A 17617-nucleotide genomic window follows, 5' to 3' on the forward strand; every position below is an offset into this window, starting at 1 on the left:
TCTGATTTCTCAAAGAATATTGAACAATGCAGGTATGAGGCCACAGGGGAGACCACTTATGGATGGAGTTGCCAGGGAAGGCTTCATCAAGAACCTTGTGTTCTTTGAAAAAGAAAAGAGGTCGGGTGTGGAGCAGCACAGAGGGGGAGCCCCATGAAAGAGAGTGATAGTGGGAATAAAGAACAAAATGTGAGTTGTACTCAAGGAAGAGCAGGTAAGTGTGAAGAGAGAATTTGTATAGGGAAGAAATGAGTGATAAAATGAAGGTAGGTAAGTGTTAGGTTATGGAAGCTCTTGCATGAGAAATTTGTTTGTTTTGTTGTTGGAATAGAGGCTCTTGAGTAGGAAAGTGGTATAATGGTGATTCTTTAATTTATAAGGAATTTTGTAGTTTACAAAGATACTTGTTTTGTAGGTAGTATGGTCAGACTGTGGGTTTCTCTCTCAGCTCCTTCGCTTTCTATGTGACCTTGGGTAATGTACTCAACCACCTATGCCTCAGTTTCCTCATCTGTAAAAAGAGGATGATATTAGTATCTACATTATGGGCTGTGGTGAGATTAAATGAGTTAAGCCATGTGAAATACTTAACATGGTTCCTGGCATTTGGTAAGCGCTATATATATTTATTGTTTATAGCAGCCTCTGGTTCAGATATAAGAAATACGACCTCCACTTTAGAAATGAGAGAATTGTGGAGCTAGGACTGTATGTTAGTTTGGTAGAGCTGCTGTAACAAAGTGCTTCTGAGTGGCTTTCACAACAGAAATTTATCGTCTCACAATTCTAGAGGCTAGAAGGCCAGAATCAAGGTGTTGATCCGTTTGGTTCCTGCGAAGGCCATGGAAGAGCCTCTCTATTCCACGGCTTTCTGCTAGCTTCTGGTGGTTCCTGTCAATCTTTGGTGTTCCTAGACTTGGCAGTACTTCACTCCTATCTCTACCTTCATCGTCATGTGGCATTCTCCCTGTGTGTCTCTCTGTCTCCAAATTTCCTATTTTTTAAAAAATACCAGTCATATTGCATTAGGAGCCCATTCTACTCCAGTATGACCTTATCTTAATTGTATCTGCAACAACCCTGTTTCCAAATAAGGTCACATTCTGAGGTGCTGGGGATTAGGACTTTTACTTAGTGAACGTTTAGAAGACATGGTTCAACTCATAACAGATTCCAAGTCAGATCTTTTGAGTCTACCATACGGTGACCATGGTGTGCCAAAAGGATTGTGGGAAAGGGGAAGAATCTGTAGGTCTATATGAGAAACAACAGGCTTTCATTGGCTCTTCTGTCTCCTCTTTGCCTTAGACCTGCACCATTCCCTGAATAGTCACAGTGATGCACATGTCACAAAGAGCCTTGGGATATCAATATGTCCCTGTCTTCTGAAAGGATCTTTTGCATTTCTTTCTTCTTCTCAGCATGGCAGTCTCTGTGACTTCTTTGCATTTGGGGATTAGAGATAAGTTTAGGGACATTATACTTGCACTGGATAATTTCAGTCTTCCCTATAAATTTGAAAGATATATCACTGTCCCAAAGTATAGGTGATAAAGGAAGAAGTGAATACTTTTGGAAAGGGGCAAAAATCCACAGTATCAACAGCAAGGATTTTACTAAAGAGTCGACTGGAGATGAGTGAGTGGGTAGATATGCAGAGGTAAGATAGAAGTTGATGCCTCAGGTTTATAGTTGGGATTGAGGTAGAATGAACACCTGGTCCCCCTCCCCTGCCTCATTTAACTCAGGAATTGCCTGACAAGTGGTCATCTAGCCTCCACATTCATTTAGGACTAGACCTGAGAAGAAAGTTTACAAAATGAGATTAGTACAAAAGGAGTTTTCTCCAGCATCCAGCTCAACGAAGAGAATGCCATCAGGTTTGACCAAAAGAAACAGCTAGGTGGGACCTGGCTGTGAGCAAGATTGGGTGAAATGGGTAGGGCAGATATGAGAGGCATATGCGTAGATTAGGAGATGTGGAGAATGGGGCCAGATTCCCAGATGCTAAAGATAGTATGAAATGTAGACAGTCAAGTCAACTGTATATTCACCAAGATATCCAGTTAAGCATGCATGACCTTGGACGTACAGACACAAATGTTAAATATCTGGCCATATTATAGGCTCTGACTTGGGGTATTTCTGGCAGGACACTTTTTTTTTTGGCCTGTGGATCAGTGGCCAGTGCATATTCTTTTCTGCCCAGTTATCAGAGTCTCCAGCAGTTTAGTAAAGCTTTTCTTTTCCTTAAAGATTGTTTCCTAGCAGTAACACTTTATATATCTATAGAAACTCACCATAATAAGATATTTAGCACAAAATAACAGGAGTGGTATAAGTGTACAAGAAATAATAATTCATTAGAAAGCATCTTTATTCTTTTAAATTCTCCAGATAAAAGAAACGTCAGCAGTACAGGAAATTTTTTTTTATTTGTAAATAGCACTAATAAAGCCCTTAGACCAAACCATTAAATAATAATAATAATCATCTTTGGGAATATAGTTAAAAGGAGGGACATGAAGGGAATCACTCTAAATTTCAAAACAGAACAACCTCAGTGAAAGTCTTAGCACCAAGACAACTAGCCAGTGGAAGGAGAGGCCTGCCCGGTCTGGGCAGGAGTGGATGGGAAAAGTGGTGGAATGTCTAACCCCATGTAAAATGGGCTGAAAGTTTTGAGGTGGCGTTTAGAAAAAGGCTCTGAGAAAAACCCATGCAAACCATCCATGGACTGTTGGGAAACCAAATGAGATCCTCTGGGTGAGGAGTGAGATCTGAGGTGGGCCAGGCACCTTAACAAGGACGTGGCAAGACTTAGGGGCACAGCAGTACCTCTCACTTATAGTGTGAGCTTTGTGCTCAAGGGAGGGTTGAGAAGGCAGCGACTATGGTGCCAGCTGTCAGTAAACCGTAATCATTGCCCTGCGTAACCTTGAAAGGGTCAAGGTTGTAGTACATTTTACCTCCAAAGGGTTTGTCTTGGTACACAAAGAATTTTATCACTTCTCTATATGTAGTTATGTTTGTATAGTTATATGATTATATACATAATTATCCCTCAGTTTTTAGAGGTTTACATCTTGACACGTTAATCTATTCAGTAAATGATCTTTGCATGTTTCTTAAGAGCTGGGCACTCTTCTAGGTGTTAGGGATATAGCAGGAAGCAAAGTGATCCCCTGGAGCTTAATTCTAGAGGGAGGAGCTAGGCACATAAAAGAAATAAGTAAATTATATGGTAGATTAGAAGATTATTAGTGCTATAAAGAAAAAATAAAACCCGGAAGGGAGTTAGGGGATGGTGATGATTGACTTAAATAAAATGAACACAGCGAACCTCACTGAGAAGGTGACATTGAACAAAAACTTAAAGGAGGTGAGAGAGCAAGCCATGTAGATATCTGGGGGTAGCGTTCTAAGCAGAAAGAACAAGCACACAGATGCCGAGGAGGGAGCGTGTCCCATGTGTACCAGAAGAGCAAGGATGCCACATGGCTAGAATGGGGAAAGAGAGAAAGAGCTGTAGGTTGTGAAGGCAGAGAGGCAATGGGGCCAGGCCATGTTGTATCTTGAGAGCAATTGTAAGCACTTTGGTTCTTACTCTGAATGATGGGGAAGCCGTTGGAGGGTTTTAAATGGAGCAGTGACATAATCTGAATTGTGATCGAACAAGGATGGCTCTGGCTCCTGTGTTAAGAATGGCCATTGGGAGGTAAGGGTGAAGTCAGGCAGACTAGTTTGGAAGCTTTTGCAGTGATTCAGGCAAGACATGGTGTGGCTTAGGCATTATGGCAGTGGCGAAAGTGTCTGGATTCTGGGTATATTTTGAGGATGGAGTCAACAAAATTGGCTGATGGTTTAAACATAGAGACAGAGTAGGTAAGGGAAGGAGCGGGAGTTTGGGCCTGAATTGCTGGCAGGATTGGTTGCCAATAACTGAGATGGGCAAGTCCTGAGAAGACAGTGCCTGCATCTTTGGGTTAATTACATGTATGTATCATTGTTTCACAGACCAAGTCTGTGGTATTCTGAGTTTTGATTATGATTCATGAGAGGACATTTGGAAAGTACTCAGGGATTTTGGTGCCAAAGAACTATGATCTGTGAGACAAAAATGAGAATCAAAAAAAGTACATATAAAAATGGTTGAGAATGTGAAAGGCAGTAAAAAGAAAAAATTAAATTTTGTCATTGGTGAGTATTTGAAGGTTGGAAAAATTGAAGAGTGCTTGAATATAAGTAAGGAATGAAAAAGAACTTTAAATATAGCGAGAAAAACATCACTCTGCAGTATATACTCAGTAGACATATTCATGAATGTATATACGTATCCAGTAAATGAAATTTTAATTTTGATTATGCTGGAATTATGGGTTTGATGCCAGCAAATTATTTTCCCATGGAATTCTTTTAAGCTTTTTGCCTAACTTATGTGTATTTCGTTTTTTTTTTTTTTTTAATATTTTTAAATATTTATTTTGGAGAGAGAGAGACAGACAGTGTGAACAGGGTAGGGCCTGAGAGAGTGGGAGACAGAATCCAAAGCGGGCTCCAGGCTCTGAGCTATTAGCACAGAGCCTGATGCGGGGTTCGAACTCACGAACCGCAAGATCATGACCTGAACCGAAGTCCGATGTTCAACTGACTGAGCCACCCAGGCGCCCCTGTGTATTTCTTTTTTTAGATACTACCTAAAGCTTTCAGGCGGTCTGTAAGTACAACACTGTATATTCTGCTGTGTCCTGTGCTTCAACGGCAACATCCTTGGACAGAGACAGAATCATTTTCCTGGGGAGAAAAAATCAGCAAAAGTTGAGTGAAAAAGAAGATTTGGTGAAGAGTATCACCACATTTTCTAATGGGGCAAAGTGTGTGGCAAGACTTTCATGATTCTAATGGGAATTTAGATGATAGGACTAAAAAGAAGGTTGGGTGGGGGCTTCCCGCTGACCACCATTGGGCCCAGTGATCCACTAGAAAGTACTCACAAGAAGCTGTTTTAATCATGAATATGGTTTAACAAAGCCAAAGATACAGATTAAAATCAGCAAAGGGACATGGTACATGGGGCAAAGTCTAGGAGACACCAGGCACAGGCTTCCAGGTGTCCTCTCTCAGTGGAGTTGTACTCTGGCAACAGTATGGGACAGCAGGTGCAAAGTGTTGCCAGCCAGGGAAGCTCACCCCAGCTTGGGGTCCAGTCATGTAGACGTGCAGTACCGGCTTGGCTGACTTCGGCTCTTCAGACTCTAGCCCCTCAGAGCAAAGATAGGAGTTTGTCATAAGTCACATTGTTAGTACAAACCATCTGGTCATGCTGGTACTAGATGGCCTGAGGCCTCAGGTATACAAAGGCTTTTTATCAGGCAAAATATTACAAAGGCTCAGAGCTCATCTCCTATGAGCCAGACAAGGGCCAATCCTGAAGACAGGCCTTTCTTAGAAATTTTGTAGGGTTTGAGCAGCAGGCCTATTGAGTTAACCCATTCCTGCATAGTGTGGTAGGGCTTTGAACATGGTATTAGTGTTTCTTAGAGTCATTATCATTAGAGGGTAAACCTCTAGGACCTGATCTTGGAGGAGAATGATATAAGGACATACCCAAAATATACAGTCTTAGCTAAATTCATAAATGAGTGAAACTAAGTAGATTACACGTGAGAGGTTAAATGTGTTTTGTGGTACTTAGCCTGAGAATCTATAATTGATGTCATGACTCATTCCACAGAAGTTTGCAGATACAGAAGTTTACTAGAAGAATGAACCTGCAGGTACATGTGGTATTGACTAAGATCAGGGAAGAGGTGGAAAGGAAGAAGGTAGCCCTGAAGTTAATGTCGAGGCAGAGGAATTGGTTCATTCAACTCTGGAGAAGTTCCATGAACTGCTGTCTGCAAGCTGGAGCCGAGGAAGGCTGGTTGTGCAACCCCAGTCCAGGGACAGGAGAAGGCTGATGGCCCAGCTCAGGCAGGCGGGCAGACAAGAGAGCAGGAGAGCGAGTGTGCACACGAATGAGAATGAATTCTCCCTTCCTCTACCTTTTTGTTCGGTTCAGACCCTCAGTGGATTGACCGAGGCTCAGCCACATCAAAGAGAACAGTCTCGTTTACTTGGTCTACTCAAATGCTAACTTTCGTGGAAACCCCATCACAGACGATCCAGAAATGGCCAGTCAAGTTGACATATAAAATTAACCATCACAAATGGTAAGAAAGGAAGTCACATACCTAAAAATCAAAGGGGAGCGTTGGTCACAGAATTAAAGGTAGTTTTATCCACAAATTCAAGGAATTACATTATCAACTGAAAGTTAATGCATATTGCCATTTAAGGGAAGTAGAAAATGTATTTCAATCAAACATCAGATTTTTGAAGTTGTATTTAGGTTTAGAAGTGATTCTTTTCATCTTTTAAATTTCATCAAGACTGGGGTTTCTATGTTTAGGGTGTTTTTCTGACTGTAAACACATGTGTCATTATGGTATATCTGTAAGCTTTATCTCTCTATATAAATATTGGTTGATGAAGAAATTGTGTTAGATTTGAAGATTTCTTTTCTTCTCAGATATGTTCAGTTACTTGGAATATGTCGCCTAAAAATTGTAAATGTGCAGTTGAGCAGGAAGGAGAAACCTCTTGGCTTCACATACTTTATATTTGTCAAAATATTTTGATATTTTTAGGCTCCTGATGACTCTGCAAGATTCTGAACACACAATGCATTGTACCTATTTTAAAAATAACATTCTTCGTGTGTTAGTTCTGTGAGCGTTTCCTCCTGCTGTCATGGCCCCCTTGCTCTCTCTCAGTTGGACTGACCTTGGCAGTCTCATCGATAAGAAGATGATGACTGCTAGCACTTACAGAACACCTCCTAAATCCTAGACACCCTTTTAATGTTTTAAGTAAATCAGCTACTTAAAGATCACAGAAACCCTATGAGGAAGGTATTATCCAGTTTACAGAAGAGAAAACAGGGGCATAGCTAGGGCTGTGGTGGTGCTGGGATTCATTCAGACCTTGGAAGTCTGGTTCCAACTTGTGCCCACAGCCACCAATCATGTTCTTTCCTTTTTTTTTTTTTTTTGAGAGAGAGAGAGAAGGTGCAAGTGAGCGAAAGCCAGATTGAGAGAGAGAGAGAAAGAGAATATACCAGGAGGGCAGAAAGAGAGAGGGAGGAGGAGAGAGAGAGTAGTGGGGCTCACCTGAAACGGGGCTCAAGCTCACCCTAAGCAGGGCTCGAGCACACCCGATGTGGGACTTGAACTCACGAACTGTGAGATCATGATCTGAGCCAGTCAAATGCTTAATGACTGAGCCACCCAGGTGCTCAGCCACTAATCACGTTCTGAGGTGAATGGTGATGGACAAGTATTTTGGGGGAACTCTTACCAGAAAGTGGTAAATGCTTTATAGGTGTTATTTAATCTCCCAACTGTTATATGACACAAATACTATTTTTATCTTCATTTGAAATAAGGGACTAGGTTTTTAGATAGTTATAGTTGACTTGTCCAGAGTCACAGAGCAGTAAACCAAGGCCACTCTGATACCCCTCTTAGCCACCTCACCAGTCTGCCGTCATCAATCTATGGCAAGAAGAAAAATTGTATTTTAGTTTTCATGAGTATTTATGGTTTAGTTTAATTGTTATTTGAAGCTATAAGCAGTTGCATTCAGCCATGGGCTTCGGTATCTTTATCTTCCTTTCTATGCTTTATATTTTTAGCTAGTAATGCCAGAAAAGAGTGTTTTCATGGTTAAAGCTATTGCTGGGAAGGCCATAGGTGGTTTTTCATACCCTTCCAGGAAAGCTTTGATTACTTACTGTTGAGAAAAATTTTGGAAAAAAAAAAGATTTTTTTTTTTCTTTTTGGACCAGGTATAGTCAATAATCAGTTAAATAAATTATGTTGGACTAAGGGAGAATTCTATTCATCTTTATTGTCAGAGTAATATAAGCTCTGAAGTTAAAAAAACACAACTCAGAAACATCATTTTCTTAGATTTTTATCCTATAGTTATTAAGTGAAGAGCATAGTTTTTCTTGTTTACATTTTTTTGGTTTGTTTTTTGTTTTTTGTTTTTTTTTGGAAAGAGAGAGTATGTGAGCAGCGGGGAGAGGGGCAGAGGAGGGAGAGAGAATCTTTTTTTAATGTTTATTTATTTTTGAGAGAGAGAGAGAGCACAAGCAGGGGAGGGACAGTGAGAGAGGGGGACAGAGGATCTGAAGTGGGGTCTGCACTGACAACAGTGAGCCTGATGCAGGGCTTGAACTCACAGCTCAACCGACTGAGCCACGTAGGTGCCCTGAAAGAGAGAGAATGTTAAGCAGACTCCACACTCAGTGCAGAGCCTGGTGTGGGGATTGATCCCACAACGCGGGAATCGTGACCCCAACCCAAATCAAGAGTCAGTGACTCAACCAACTGAGCCACCTGGGCACCCGTCTTGTTTAGTTTTTACCCCATGCCTAGGATGGTTCTTTGATTTAATAGGTGCTCAATACATAACTGAGTTAATTAATTAATGTTTACAAGTAATTCTCAGCCCCTACATGGATATTCCAGTTGTGGAAAAAAGTGCATTGGAAAACTTCATGTTCATAAGTTACTACTTCTTAAAAGTTTTGGAATACCAAAAAGAAATACAGTTAATTATACTCAGCATTATATTATTCTGAAAATAGTGTCAGAGTAAAAAGTTCTGAAAATACTGTAGGACATGGCATTCCAATACCATCATTAAAATCAATCAAGGGGTGCCTGGGTAGCTCAGTTGGTTAAGTGTCCAACTTGGGCTCAGGTCATGATCTCATGGTTCATGAGTTCAAGCCCTGCGTTGGGCTCTGTGCTGACAGCTCAGAGCCTGGAGCCTGCTTCAGATTCTGTGTCTCCCTCTCTCTCTGCCCCTCTTCTGCTCGCACTCTCTCTCTCTCTCTCTCTCTCTCTCTCAAAATTAAATGAACGTTAAAAAAAATTTTGTTTAAAGAAAATCAAAATTGTAATGAAGAGGTACCAATTAGAAGATGTCCAGTTGTTAGACTGCTAGATAAACTACAACTGACTTATAGCTTAGAAAGTAGAACCGTTTGGGGACTCCTGGCTGGCTCAGTCAGAGGAGCATGCAACTCTTGGTCTCAGGGTCATGAGTTTGAGCCCCACAATGGATGCAGAGATTACTTAAATAAGTACAACTTTTAAAAAAGTATAACCATTTCATTTCCTCTTTGTAAGCAAAATTAGCTACTTTAGTGTTCTCCCAAGTGATTTGTAGATCCTCCACCACACCTCTACCCTGCTTTCACTTTGCCTCCGTGAAAGTACAGATTTTACTTTCTTTCTATTTTCTGTAAGACAGCCATGCTCTCAAAAGCTGGATCTGACTTATTCACTTACTTATTTAGGTAATACCTTCATTTATTTGTTTTTTAAAGTAAGCTCTATGCCCATCATGGGGCTTGAACTCACAACTCTGAGATCGAGAGTCACGTACTCTACCGACTGAGCCAGCCAGGTGCCCCGAAAGCTGGATCTTAATGGTTCTTAGTTTTGTAGTAAGGTGCACCAGGCAGACAGAACTCTACTGCTAAATGATGCCTTCAGTTTGAGAACCACTAAATTACTTACTCAAGTAGCCCTCTGGTGAATGGGATCTGGAGCCTTCATTTTAAACATAATTTCGGTTAACCATTCTCACAGAAGAAAGTTATAGTTATCATTGTTGGCCTAAGAAAGAAGTGAGGTCCAGATTATATTGTGAGGAAATGTGTTATCTTCACAAACACTTTCCTGGGGACAGTGTTGGACTGCACAGAGCTGCACTTAACTTACAAACCTAACTTCAAGTTCCTCCAGTGTTGAGCATGAAGGTGATGTGTGCCATGATTATACATGGTGTGGTTTTGCTGTGTGGGTTCAGGGTTGTAATTACTCCCTCAGTAGTGCGTGTAAATTCTTAGAGGTTCCATATGCTGTAATTTCATATCGTGGATTTTTGTTTAGAAATGACTTTTTGGGGAGATATATTTCATTTCATCCTAAATAAGGAAAACAATAAGCCCTCAGTAAAAGGAACTTTCAATTTGATTAAGAGCCCTTGGTTTTTAAATTTTTCTTTTTTGGCTGAGTCTATAGGCTTTACACATCAGGGAGTATAATTTTAGGGAATGATTGTATAGTACAAAAACCATATGTTTTCTTAGGATTTGATGTATGTAAGAATAATGTTAGATTTATTTCACTACAGAAATTTATGAAGGACATATAAGGTTTTATTTTGATATTGAGGTAAAATTATTTTTCAAAAAATTATCCAAATTATACATTTAATAAAAATTGAAATAGACAAGTAAGGAGAACCTTAAAAATATGTACATTCCGTTAGTTCAAAAATCCATGGAAACAGTGGAGTAGTGTGTGTGAGACCACAGCAAGTTGTTTCTCAAATACTTGGAAATAGGTTTCTCTGAGAGTTAAATCCCAAAATAGATCAGAGAGGGAAATGTGCGGCTCTGTTACAATACGTTAGTGCTCTCAGGGCATCAGAGTTGCCTAAAACCCAATTAGAGGCCTAAAAATGAGGGAACTTGGTTTTCAGTGGAAGAACGCACGAGAAAGAATTGCTGACTTCTACAGTGTCTATACATTTTCCAAGGAAGAGTGTTCTGTTGTCTGGTCAGCAGGACTGCTTTAGCCCTTCATGGATATGGGCACATCCAGTTCTACTGTGGGAGGTATTTGTCCTAATCACGTAACTAACTGACTGCTGGGCCCATCCATTGGCTTGAACAAACTGGAGCCAGTACTCTTGAGCTGAGCTTGATGGGCTTGGTGGCAGGAGCTGTGGGACATGTATATTTTGCTCTTCTTTCCTAAATGATTCAATTAAAAATTTTTTGTTCTTAATGATATCCCAAGGGCATCTGTGATATATGCTGACAACACAGCATCCTTTCAAGCAAATTATGCTCCTGACTGGTTGAGTTACCCCAATCCCAGGGCCTCTCCCCCAGCAATTATCTAATAATTTTACTCCTTGTGTACATTTCTGATGAAGTCAGAAAATATCTCCCAATCTGACTGATGGTTGTATTTCTTATGAATGAATGCACTGATATCCTGGGAGAGAAGGGTTTTAGTTTTATTATCATCAGATAGCACATCCCAGGATGATCAGCTGGAATACTGATGACATTGCCTGAGCCAACAGCAGACCCTTGAGGTTAGGGTCTTATCAACTCAGGCAGTGGCAACAGATGTCTCCCAAGTACTCACGCATCCCTTCAGTCATATAAATTTGTTACTAGGAAACACTCCCCAGCCAGAGATTTTCTTTTCTAGTCCCTGTTATATACTGGCCCTTTTGAAAGAATACAGTAAGAAGCAGTCACCTTTTATACACCAAGAATTACAGACCTTGGGAGGCAGTCAAACTCAGATAATCATTTATTTAATCATTATTCTTTTCTTTGAGGGCCAAACCCCTGCCCAGTACTTAAAAATCTCAAGGGTTATATTCATTTTTTTCCAGTGAGTATTGAGCGAGCTAATGAAATATGTGTTAGAGTCAGGAGCATTGTGTTTGAGTTTCAGCTAAGTTTCTAACAAGCGCTTGACCTTGCTCAGTCAGTTAATATCTGTGATTCTCCTTCTTTTGCTCCTTTTTCTTTCAAAAAAACTTTTATGGATGGATTAATATAACCTTGCATGCCCCAAACTTCTTCCCTTTTATTAAAAATATTTATAGAGCTCTGGGGTGCCTGGTGGCTCAGTCGGTTAAGCGTCTGACTTCGGCTCAGGTCATGATCTCAGTTCCCGGGTTCGAGACCTGTGTCAGGCTCTGTGCTGACAGCTCAGAGCCTGGAGCCTGTTTCAGATTATGTCTCCTTGTCTCTCTCCCCACCCTCAAAAATAAATAAACATTAGAAAAATTATTTATAGGGCCCTTCCTTCATGTCAGGTTCTATGTGAAGTGCATCACATAATATTTAATCACTCTGTGAAGTTGGGATCATTGATGGATGAGAGAATGGAGACTTTGAGAGCAGGAGTCAGTTGATCAAAACTAGCAGACAGCAGAGCAGGGGTTTATACTCATGTCTGCCCAGCTCCAGGCCCGGTGTTAATCATAATGTAAGAGTGTTTTTAATCCATCTTAATTTGGGACATGTTTTACTTTCTACAGGGTAATCCCAGTCTTCAATCCTTATACTTTCTACATTTTCTGAAGCCAAGGAAATTGAAAGACCTTTTGTATCATCATGTGTTTCATTTATAAACTGTCCCAGACCATTTGGAAACCTTCATTTTTGAAACTCGATGTTACTAGTCTAGTTTCTAGTTCTTTTTCTTCTCAGCATATTCTTTCTGTGCTTGCTTTGTGTAAGGATGGCAAAAATGGAACTTTTAATGTCACTGAATATTGTTAAAAATTTCATTAAAGAAAAGAATGTTGGCTTAGCATTTAAGAGATTGGGTTCTAGTTTTGCCTGTAAGATACTGTTAGAGTATCAGTAGACACCAACTCTAAATACTGTTTGTAATATTAAGTTATCATAAAGTAAAAGATCAAATGTGTGAAAAGCATTTTACACAAAATTTCTCTGTGTGTCAGTAACCATAACAGTTGCAGTGGATTGTTGGAACCAGGATTAAAGCAAAATAATTTTAGGCTTATTGTTGCTTTGTGAGGACCTACTTAAAATAATTAGAATTCAGGCATCTTCTTAGACACCTGTTGTGTTAGTTGGCTTGGCCTAAGCATAATGTCAAACTTTGGACTGCTACTGATATAAGCAGGGTGGAGATGATTAAATTGCTGTCTCAATTATCTGGTAGTGACAGGTTAATTCTTAAATGACTACAGTATATTATAGTCATTGATCAGGTCAAAATTTAGGAATGTTTTGCTTTCCGAGCTGTGTTGAGTGAGACAAAAGAATGGGAAGAAAAGCTGGATAAGGAAAGTTAGTGTGTTATAGGAGAAGAGAAAGACTTTTAGGGGAAATGAGGCTCAGGAGAGTCATTCAGAACTATCCTGAGAATTGGAACTATGGGTAAACTGAAATATTAGCGGCACCTGCTGAGGGTTGCTCGTGATTTTGCCGTATTGAAAATGCTATGCTCTGAGCTGGGCCAAATGCAGCCTGAAGATTGAAGGGAGAGACAGTGCTCTGCTGTGTCTGCAACACACTGAACTGGGGGAGAATGGCTTGAGAGATCATCCACAGACCTCTGAAAGTATAGACTTGTCCAGCGTGTGTCTGTGTGTGAATGAGTGTGTGTGTGTGTGTGTGTGCGCGCGCGCGTGCGTGTGCGTGTGTGCGTGTGCGTGTGTGCGTGTGTGCGTGTGTGTGTGTGCTCTGAGCTGTCAGCCCACAGCCCAACACGGGGCTCGAATTCAGGAACTGTGAGATCATGACCTGAGCCAAAGTCGGATGCATAACATACTGAGCGCCCTAGATGCCCCCGAGTTGTCCATTCTGGTAAACTCAGTGGCCATTGTTTTACTCAGCATTTCAACATCTTCCAGTAGTCATTCAGCTATCACCTTCAACAATTTTTGCCTTATCTATTTACTTTTTTTTAATATAAACTTTTAAACTTAAATTTGTTGTAAATAGGAATTTTATATCTGCTGTTAAAACTTCAGGTTAGATGTACTAGTTATAGTTTTTCCTAACATACATTGAAATAAGTTGGCATAAAACCTGTCCATCTGTGGTCTACCTAAAATTATCTTCAGAAATGCTCCTTTCATGTTATTCCAACTCTTCACAGAGTGGTACACAGAATGCTGAAGGTAGAAGTTTAAATATATATATATTAAAATAATTTTTTTAATACGTATTTATTTTTGAGAGAGAGAGAGAAGAGAGACAGAGAACACAAGTCGGGGATGGGGCAGAGAGAGTGAGGAGACACAGAATCTGAAGCAGGCTCCAGGCTCCAAGCTGTCAATGCAGAGCCTGATGAGGGGCTCGAACCCACGAATTGTGAGATCATGACATGAGCTAAGGTCAGAGCTTAACCACCTGAGCCACCCAAGTGCCCCCCAGAAGGTAGAAGTTTAAAGAGGAAACCCAAAGACTAGAAATAGGGGCTTTTCAATGGAATTTTCTAGACAGACTTAAGATGGTAGACGTCTCCTTTTAGGTTATCAGCCTCAGTAGTTTGGGTTAGGCTTTAATTAGGTTTAATTTCTTTCTTTTTTATCTTTCTTTCAAAATTATTTTTAGGCTGCAGGAGTTTCTAGGCCTTGTAAATAGTTTGTTTCCTCTATAAGTTTCCCAGCAGAATTTTTTTCTGAAAAATTCTAAACTTGCTTTGGCTTCAAATAAGGGGGAATAAGGTTTCTCCTTTCTCATTTTTAGTGATGATATCTACTCTGCCAGTCCTAAGCCCAAGGGTTAATTCAGTTCAGCCAGCATCAGGAGCTGCCTTTTCCTCGTCAAGCACAGTGTTAAGCCCTGTGATACAAAGAGGAAGCTATGGTCCCACCTTCTGTGAGGCACAGCATATAAACCACCAGAATAGTTCCATGTGATACAAGGATGTGCCAAATACAGAAGAAATGAACTCTTTGGATAGGTCAACAAAGGCCTTAATCACCGGGAGAGCTTCGAAGGCTGGGTGGTTGAGTGCAATGTAATAAGAAGGCAACATAGTCTGTGACACGATGAACGCTGTGGTCCTTTTCAGGCAGTCTTTGTGATTGTTCTGTGGAATTTCTGTGGGTTCTGCATTGGTCCACATGGTATTCCAACAAGAATTAATGTCTTAAATGTGTGGTAGGTAGCTCACAGCCTTTCTGCCCTCATACCCGCATGTGAATTTGAAGCAATAACTAGGGAACTTTCAATAACAGTTGGCATGTTGAGATGGCATCATTCCCAAAACAACATCTTAATGAGGTTCTGTGCTTCAGGAGCAACTCTTCTTGTTTAAATACACTTAGCCATGACCTACGTAACTGGACGCAATGTGGCAGAAGTGCCTGGGGTCACATCGTGAGTCCTACATTGTAAGGGATCCTCTGGAGCGCCCCACTACCTCAGTAACTCTGGACCTGGGTAGGAGGATAGTATGGATAACAGGAGGAGGAAGAGAATAAAACCAATCTGCCTGTAGCTACGTTTAGGGAATGTTGGTGTAGGATCTAAGACAAATTCTAGTCTCCCAGTGGGTTCTTAGCCATCCCTCCAAAATCCAGCACCTCACAAACACCTAGAACGTGAGCTACACATTCAAAAATGAGTAGTTGAGAGAAGATCTTCAATTAAGCATCAAAGGAAAAACTCCTAATCCATCTTCACACTGGGTGCCTAAAACCTCCACAGGGGCGCCTGGGTGGCGCAGTCGGTTAAGCGTCCGACTTCAGCCAGGTCACGATCTCGCGGCCCGTGAGTTCGAGCCCCGCGTCAGGCTCTGGGCTGATGGCTCGGAGCCTGGAGCCTGTTTCCGATTCTGTGTCTCCCTCTCTCTCTGCCCCTCCCCCGTTCATGCTCTGTCTCTCTCTGTCCCAAAAATAAATAAAAAACGTTGAAAAAAAAATTTAAAAAACCTCCACAGTGTTAATTGCATTGGTAACTGCATCCAGCCTTAGACTTTGGGGGATTTAACATACGCAGGCTCTTGTTTTAATTGTTTGCACGGATATTCAATGAAAAAGAGCAAAAAATAAGCCTCAGAGTGGAGGTGGGGGCAGTGGGGACTAAGCATGACTTCAGACCCAGCCATGTCTCTGTGTTGCCAGAGACCACACCCCTCCTCAGACATAACCACAGAGGACTATTTCTTTTGGCCAGGCCTCTGACCTTGAAGGGTCTAGCCAGCCGCCGTGAATCTTTGGGTGCTAGACATAATATGAGTAGATTCCAAGAGTTATTTCTATTTTATATATTTTATTTAGCATGGCTATACCAATTTTTTTTTAATTCATCACAAGTTCTACTCTTGAAATGCATCTAAAATGCTTTGCAAAATTGCTGCCATTGAATTTCATACATATAGTCTAAAACACATTCAGAAATATAAAGAATATTAGAATTAATGGCAGCGTCCATAAGTGATGCCATATTGCCTTTTTCTTGGAGATACAGCAAGTTGAGAATGTGGATTGATCTCCAATGTGTGTTAAATCTTTAGTTTTCTTTCTTGTGAATTTGATGAGGCAGTTTTTCCTTGGAAAAATAGTTTGTGTTCAGCTGGGGAGGTTGATTTTTCTCCATCAGTTTCTCTCTTTAATAATTGAAAACTACTGTTCATTATTTACATAAAACTGTCTTTTTCTGGTCTGCTTTCTATAACCTTTCCCCTCTAAAGAATTTTAAGAATTCCCTGACTTTCCTCTGGGGGATTTTATGCCTGCTTTATCCCAGATGTAGGACATAGACTAGGCTGAGGTTTTCTTTTTTCTTTTCTCTCTTTTTTTTTTTTTAAATGTTCTTGTATTTGAAAGACGTTCTTTTAACCTGTGCCACTGAAAAAAGGGTTTTTAAGAAAGTTAAGTGGTTAAGAAAATATGAGCTTGGTTTCAATGTCTGACTTACTGGATGACATACCAAAATCCCATGTGCAAAATAAAAAAGTGGGCAGCGGTGTCAAATAATAAGGGGAAAATGCACACATGTTCTTTCAGCCTTTTGATTCTGGGGTTTTATTTTCTGAGTGAAGGCCTGTCAGTTTCTAGTCCCAGCAGCTCCTTGTCTGGTCTTTCACTGCATACTTGGCTGATGTCAGCCCAGGGATTGCAAGGGCTTGGCTGACGGTTTACCCTGCTTTGTCTTCTCAGTCCCCACCTTCTGCTGACACAAAGAGAATATAGCCTTACTCGTAATATTTTGTCTGCTCACATTCTTACAGATGTATTGATCCTAATCCCTGCTTTAGAATGCAGATTGTTAGGAAGCTGGGAGAGGCCAGAGTAAAGGAGCCTATATGAAGAAAGACAGGATTAGGATGACTGGGTGGCTCAGTGGGTTAAGCATCCGGCTCTTGATCCGAGCTCAAGTCTTGATCTCAGGGTCGTGAATTCAAGGCCTGCATTGGGCTCCACACTGGGGGTGAGGCCTACTTAAAAAAAGAAAGAAGGAAAGACAGGATTTTTCTTCTTTCCTAATGTCCATTCAGATTCCCAGACAACATTTCACCACCAGCTTTTGGTTACTGTGGTTTTCATATTAATATCTAAAAACTACCATAAAATCTAAACTTTTTTTGTATGACAAAGTATGAGAAAAATACCAAGGAGAGTTTTTCTTCCCTGCTTGAGCAAATATATTACATGGTTTCCCCAAGTCCAAAGTTCTGTTTCCCTCAGTGAATATATATCTGATGTATCATGTTTAATTGATTAATAAAATTAGATTATTTTTATTTAAGTATGGTTGAGACACAGTGTTACATTAGTTTCAGGTGAACAACTTAGTGATTTGGCAGTTTTGGACATTATGCTGTGCTCACCACAAACGTAGCTACCATCTGTCACCATACAACGCTATCATAATATCATTGACCGTATTACCTATTATATTGTACCTTTTATTCCCGTGACTAAATTATTAGGTTTTAGTAAGTCTCTTCCTAGTTCAGATTTTTGTTGCATTCTT

The 17617-nt window shown here is 40.5% G+C and overlaps 1 protein-coding gene across 3 annotated transcripts in view; it reads left to right on the forward strand.

Moving 5' to 3' along the window:
* DSE (dermatan sulfate epimerase) overlaps positions 1 to 17617 on the forward strand; it is an 86366-nt gene that overhangs the window by 10163 nt on the left and 58586 nt on the right. The window contains exon 1 of one of the 3 annotated variants that reach the window (XM_042987043.1): positions 10614 to 10741. The exons of the other annotated variants lie outside the window; for them this stretch is intronic. Within the exon in view, the coding sequence (XP_042842977.1) occupies positions 10708 to 10741 (34 nt within the window). The 5' untranslated portion in view covers positions 10614 to 10707. Of the gene's footprint in view, positions 1 to 10613; positions 10742 to 17617 lie in introns of those variants that run through there. 3 annotated transcript variants of the gene reach the window in all.

Source organism: Panthera tigris, chromosome B2 (genome assembly GCF_018350195.1).
Source record: "Panthera tigris isolate Pti1 chromosome B2, P.tigris_Pti1_mat1.1, whole genome shotgun sequence".
Classification (NCBI taxonomy): Eukaryota; Metazoa; Chordata; class Mammalia; order Carnivora; family Felidae; genus Panthera; species Panthera tigris.